Source organism: Epinephelus moara, chromosome 11 (genome assembly GCF_006386435.1).
Source record: "Epinephelus moara isolate mb chromosome 11, YSFRI_EMoa_1.0, whole genome shotgun sequence".
Taxonomy (NCBI): domain Eukaryota; kingdom Metazoa; phylum Chordata; class Actinopteri; order Perciformes; family Serranidae; genus Epinephelus; species Epinephelus moara.
Window position 1 is genome coordinate 15,921,296 of NC_065516.1, and position 6,673 is coordinate 15,927,968.

General features: G+C 44.6%; 1 protein-coding gene across 1 annotated transcript; it reads right to left on the reverse strand.

Annotated features, from left to right (window-relative positions):
* Positions 1–276: 276 nt before the first annotated feature.
* sox17 (SRY-box transcription factor 17) lies at positions 277–2,393 on the reverse strand. Its single transcript, XM_050056670.1, has 2 exons — positions 1,924–2,393; positions 277–1,543 (listed from the first exon to the last, which is right to left on the reverse strand). Exons 1-2 carry the CDS (start codon positions 2,222–2,224, stop codon positions 639–641), a joined length of 1,206 nt encoding a protein of 401 aa, XP_049912627.1. The 5' UTR covers positions 2,225–2,393; the 3' UTR covers positions 277–638.
* Positions 2,394–6,673: the final 4,280 nt, after the last annotated feature.

Here is a 6,673-nt window from a genome sequence, read left to right on the forward strand (position 1 = left end):
TGGGGAAAAACCAACAGAGATCGTGCCATGTAATACAGAGCCAACACTATGTAAACGGCAATGTTGTGGAAAACATCTAAAAAGTGGATCTGTTCTTACATTTTTTCCTAGTAAATTCACTAACCAATCAGTCAGGTCTGCTTTTTATGTGATAAAGCTTTTGATTTAAGAAGTAAAAAATACCCTTAAGTAAATAAATGTAGAAGAATTCATTCAGCGTTTTCTGAAATTTAAAAGAAAGTGAAATAATAGAAACAAGACAATATGAGCATATTTGCAAAATTTATTTCTCAAAAGTGCAAAAAGTATAAAAAAAACACCTTCAGTATATACATAAACTTTAAAATAGTGACTGTACAATATTTATTATCACAAAATGAATTCATATCCCTGCAACAAAGGAAGAAAAAAAAAGTTAAAACCAGTGTTTGAAATATTCTATGGCTTTTTCTCAGACAGATACAGTACAACAGTCTTCTCCAAAGCTCCATTTTAAAATCTCATGAGCCTAGCAGTGTAGGCTGGTAGTGAAGAATAAAATTTAAAAAAATAAAAGACATTTTTGTTCAAATTTAGCTACAGAGATTTGAGGTCAGATCATGTGTCCTTGCAGCAGGGTTAACAGGCCAGGCAGGAGGTTAGGAGTTGTTGTAGCTACAGTAATACACAGCTGTGCTGGCGTCTGACAGCACCGATGATATGAGGCTTTCAGGTCCTTGCATGCCAGCCTCGTGTGGCCCGTATGGCAAGCCTGTCATGTCTGCACGCGCCGACGAAGAGCTCAAATACTGCTCAAACTCGCTGCGGTCAACCTCGGCCAGCAGCTCAGAGTGGTGCATCTGCTCCACGCTGTCTGCTGAGTGAGGGTGGGAGTCAGGCGGAGGGGAGAGCTGTCCTGCCCCACCGGGATGCCGTTTGGGGTGGCTGGGACTGCAGTGCTGGGTGTAATACATGGCCAAAGGGTTGGGGCATCCCATGTAGGAAGGGGGAAGGGTTGCAGGCTGAGGGGGCTGCTCTGGAGCTGAGGCAGGGAGTCGGTGCAGGATGGGGTTGCTGTGGTGGTTGGAGAGGGGGTCCTGGGGCTGGTACTCTGAGGCCTGGGAGTGGTAAGCGTATGCAGGCATCATGTGGCAGTCCTCCTGTGAATGTGGAGGGAAGAACATGGAGTCTGACTCTACAGCGTCCAGGGGAGACGTGTCAGGCGTAGGGAGGCTGTAGGCCTCATAAGAGGGGCCCCCAAGAGCCTGAGCATCTCTGTAGTGGCTGAGCGGCTGTGGAGGAAGCTGGAAGCCGTGCTCGTGGTAGCCCAGGCCCAGACTCTCCACACACACTCTGCCATCGCCAGGCATCGACGGACCCTGGTGATCGGACACGCCATGGACTAGAAAGCCAGAGTCCAGCCTCTTAATCCTCTTCACCTGCTTCCGCCGCCGGGGCCGGTACTTGTAGTTTGGGTGATCCTGCATGTGCTGAACCCGGAGCCGCTCGGCCTCCTCCACAAAAGGCTGCTTTTCTGTGACAGGAAGGGCTTTCCATGATTTCCCTGCAGGTCAAGAGGAGAGTGCACATCAATGATATGTCAGCAGATACTGTATGCAGCCGGGTGATGCACACAAAAATAGCTTGTTGCCATTTTAGGGGGCAGGGACAGGTTTTTGAGGTTACATGTGAAGCTTAACTGAGACACAGTAACTTTCAATAACAGGGTAACATCACCTGCACTGACTGAGAAATAACTATTAATTGTTGTTAGAGAATAAAATATAAAATAAAAAATATTTTAAAAAATCTATTTGACATAAAACATGAAACTAAAGTAGCCTATAAAATTAACAAGCACCTAAAATTAAAATCACAGGAATAATAATCTGGAAAATAGGGGACCAACATGATTTGTTTAAAATAAAGTATGAAATTACTTACCCAACATTTTGCTCAGCTCCGCGTTGTGCAGGTCCGGGTTTTGCTGCGCCAGTCTCTTGCGCTCATCCTTCGCCCACACCATAAACGCGTTCATGGGCCGTCGGATCCGCGGTTCCGTCTTCCCACGATTCTGGCTGCTGCCGGAGTTGGAGGCGCACGGCTCGTTCTTCACTTTGGTGTCCCCGAGAGGACTGAGGGGGTCGGCCCACTGGCAGTGTCCCATTCCAGGCATCATGACTGACATCGTACACCTTGCCTGGGTCTGATCGTCGCTGGCGTAACCCGCATCGGGACTACTCATCTCTGTCCAGCTGGGAGGTTTTGGAGAGCCACCGGGCAGCAACACACCACAGCCGAGAACCAACAGACAGATCTAAAGAACTTAGAAATGTTTCTTGCTTTTAAGTTGGAAAATTATTTGTCACATCCATAAGCCACTTCCAGGAGTCGCATGGACTGAACTGTACCGACTACTCAGCTCTGGATGTGAAGGCTGGTGCGCTATAAACTCACAGGCAGCCAATCACCAAGTGGTGGGAGTGCCCACTACTACAAAGGTGTAAAAAAGTTGGAGTAGCCCGCCTCCGACCCTTGTTTGAAGAGCTGAGACCCTCTTAAGGAGAGACGCTGTGACATTTCGAGTAGATGCAAGCTGTACATGATAAAAATAAATGCTCATGTGCACATTTAATTTATAGCGAGATTACACACTGAGATATAAATCCATGCATTAGTGCAGCATTGTAAAAACTGGCAATGTGCGTAATTTTATCTACTTTACGCGCGAAAAAAAGGGTGAAACTAATGAACTCTTAAATCCACAATGACGTTTATTTGCTCCAGTTTTAATTCAGACTGACATTGATGCTCAGACATCAATACACTTGATGGTCAGTCTGTGTATTGGGGGGTTAACTGTGTTAAAATCTTGAATATCAGGTTTACGCGTGGAGTTAATGGCTCACTCATTCGCAACTTTTACGCACGGTCATCTCGACTGTCTTTGATTGCAGCCTAATGAGACGCGCTGGACAAAAGGGCGTTAATTGAGGATTTAAAGTGAAATCAATAAGAGCGGAGAAAGCTTAAATAAACACCCATGACATTACCTGTGAGGTGAGGAGGCCTCTGGAAAAACAAAAACTGTAAAATGTTGTGATACTGGTGCGCTTTTGTCTCCGGCTGTGACGCTCAAATGTCAAAACAATTGTAGATGTGCTGTCTTTACCCGACTAGACATCGGTCTGGGATGTTAATGAGCAAAACAAACAGCTGACTGATTAAGCTGAGGGCGTAAAACACATTATATGGTATCACATTTATGAGGAGAACACACATAATGTCTGGGGAAAAAGCCCAAATTTTTTTTTACCAGGATTACATCATACAGGGGTACAGTGGGAGCAGTGCCAAGTCTGCGATGACTAAAAATAAAACAGCACATGTGTAAGAACCAGAAAGTATTTTATTATTTATGTGAAGTCATCTATTGTTCCTCTTTCAACAAAGCTTTAAGGTGCTTTTAATCTAAAATATCAGAACTATTGTGTTTCAATCAAATTATTTTTCCCTCATTAGATGCTCATTCACTTTATTGTTTTAAAACCTTTGAGTTTAAAAAGTTCTAAGCAGGGGCGTAGGTTTTATTTCTGCATTGAGAGGGACGCATGAAAGGGGGGGCTGGGGGTCCTCCACCAGAAAACCTTGAACATCAAACGCTTATTTTCCTATGTTCTGGTGACTTTTATGCACCAATTTGTGCATCTTCTACATCAGCTATGGTGCAAATGTCTTTAATCTTGTCAAAATAAAAGTCTATTTTCATGTTTTTATGAGTGGGGGGGGCAGCATGTTCTTAATATTGAGGGGGTGTATCCCCTGCATCCCCCCTGAAATCTATGCCTACATTTCAGCATACAAAGAATATATTCGCCCTCCCTGAGACTCAACAACATGCAGTTTCACTCTGAATTTGAGGTGAAACTTTTGGACTGCTTCCTTTCAGCATTCATACTAAATGAAATATGTGTAGATGACATCAGCCGGTAGTCAAATATAAACTCCATTAACTCTCTGACACACGTGCACGCTACAGAAATGTGTGAGAATGTGTTTCCTTGTTTTTGAAGCAGCTGTGCCGGACCAGGACGGTGATACAGAGGGGGTGAAAGGTTAAAGAAACCTGTTGCACCTCAAATATCCAGACTTTGGGTGTTTATGTAGCGCAGAATGAAGCCACTGTCGAACCCAGACAGGCTGATGCTGGGTCTTATCAGAGCCGACAGACCTTACTCTGTCATCTCCGTCCTCTCTTGGACTGTTCCCATCTTGTTGTGGGTTTACGGCCGCTGTGACACGGCAAAAGCGGCTGACAGAAATATGAGAGATGCTTATGCAACCTTTTCGTGCCCCCTGTGCAGACACCAGCGGGGACTCCAGAGCACGCCGGGTGACCCTCTAGGGCTTGGTGGGAGGGTGTTTTGGATGGAAGGTCCAGCCAAGCACTGCATGGGACAGGATCTGGACTATAATACTGTCATCGTCTATTTTACCGCTGATGACCTGATAAGGTTTCCCCCCTATGATCCGAAGAGAGCGGAGAAAGAGAGACTGTGTGTGTGTGTGTATGCGTGTGTCGACATGGGCGTGGGTATGAGTGTGCCCCGGCCACCTCTCTCTCCCTCGCTGTGTGGGAGTGAAAAATCCTGGCTTTTGATGGGAGAAGTCATAAAGTCTGGAGTCGTAGCCACATTTCCTCTACAAGGTGAGGTTCAGAGTCAGCCCAAGGATTGGAGGGGAGGTGGTGGTGGTGGTGGTGGTGTGTGACACGCCTCACACCCCCCCTCCACCTCCTCCCTCCATTCCTCCCCCTGTCCCTCTACCAAGTCCCCCACCCCGTGCCTGGGGAGTCTGGGGCTGGGTGGGGGCCAGGGCTCTCGACGCCAGCCTCTGGACTCTGCGCTCAGGGAGAGGTCACTTGGCTTGCTTACACAATGGCATTATCTCAGTTCCAGCCTCGGCTACTGCAGCGGTGAGCACTTCCTGTCCCTCTGCAAGCACTTCCTGTCCTTGGCGTAGCAGCACAAACTGTCCGCCTTCCAAGTGAGTTCTGAAACGCAGTTGAGCTGCTGGTCGCCAGTCTCGCTGTATAAATGTCTGCGGGTGGCTTTCTTGGGAATTGCACAATGTGTTTGCTGGCTCCTTTGTGCCGAGCTGCGAGGCAGTGGTGTTAGTTTAAATCACAGGGACGGAAGGTATATATATGTTAGCACTCTGCACTGATCCCCTGAGCCACTTGAGCTGTGAAGGCCTAAGCTGCCACAGAGGGGAAAAGTGCTCTGAGTTAAAACAATACTCTGCTAATGTTTGGGTATTCTATTCTTAAAAGCTTACACCTCAAACATTTTTAATTCGCAATCAACAGATGATTAATTTGAAATCATTTTGATCATCAGTTCATCAAGCAATTCATGAAAAAATGCCAAATATTTGCTTGTACCAGTGTCAATTATTAGAAGATTTGCCCTTTGTCTTCTATGTTTCTTTTTTGTGACTGTTGGTCGGACAAAACAAGCAACTTGAAGATGTCAAAATTAATATTTCCCAGAGCCCAAAGCCAATTTGTGAGCATTTTTCATAAATTGATGACATTTTATACACTAAACAATTAATTCATTAACCATTTTTCATGCTTCCTTCAATGCACCGTCAATTTATGCCCCCTTGAAAGTGCTTGTTTTTGCCACTGACAGGTTCCAATCATTCCAAGTCTCTTACAAAATTATGGAAAGAATCCCTATTGAGATAGACCTTTTGGTTGAAGAGTAAGATTCTTCTTGTCTAACCAGAAACAGCCCCAAAAGCACTACCACCAAACCCACCAGACTCCATTTAAATAAACAACAATTTTATCATTGTAAATCACACTTCATTCAAACCCAACAGAAAGAAAATAAAACTAAAAAATGCCACATTAGTTCATCTTCTTACTGTTTCAATAATCACTGTCTCTGGTTTGGTTGTAATAAACTCTTATTTCACCCAGTTAGATGTGAAAATATGCTGGCTCTACACATGCTAAAATGACTGTTTATTTAAATGGTGTCTGGTGGATTTGGTGATGGTGATTTTGGAGGTGTTTCTGGTCACACAAAAAGGATCTTACTCTTTAATAAAAATGTTTGTCTCTGTAGGGATCCTTTCCATACTTTTGTCAGACACTTATAGTATAAATCTGAGCCTGTCAGTGGCAAAAACAAACACTTTAGTGGACACACATTCAGGGTGCACAAATGCCCCACAGGGTTACACTGCAGCCTGTTTTGCTGCTGCTTGCTGCAGCTTTCTCATTCAATATTGGACCAGTTTCAAACATTGTTGTTCCCATAAGTCACTTAGACACAAAAACTTGGGAAAATAGAGTCCAGGTTTTTAAAATACCAAAGTTACCCTTTAAACCTGACTTTATGGCCACCTAGGAGCTGCACAACAAGCTGCAACCACAACATTGACAAATTATCACCTTATAAGGGTGATGTGGCCAACATATTGCTTTTTTACATACTCATTAAAATAAGTTGTGTTTCAGTCCAATATTCACTCTCTTTAGCTCTATTTTTGGTCTCCACCATTTGGTGCTGGGCTGGTAGTGTTCAGTGAGTTTATCAGAGGTTTTCCTGAAAACAGCTGTTTTTAGAGTTCTTCTGTCGTGTGTATTGTTGGAAAATGAAGCTAAAGTGTCAGTGTGTAG

Bases quoted from the DNA above. Each gene is read 5' to 3' on its own strand.
- sox17 (XM_050056670.1), bottom strand. From the start codon at position 2,224: ATGAGTAGTCCCGATGCGGGTTACGCCAGCGACGATCAGACCCAGGCA. The intron at 1,544-1,923 runs GTAAGTAATTTC...CTTGACCTGCAG, and splicing joins GGAGCTGAGCAAAATGTTGG to GGAAATCATGGAAAGCCCTT.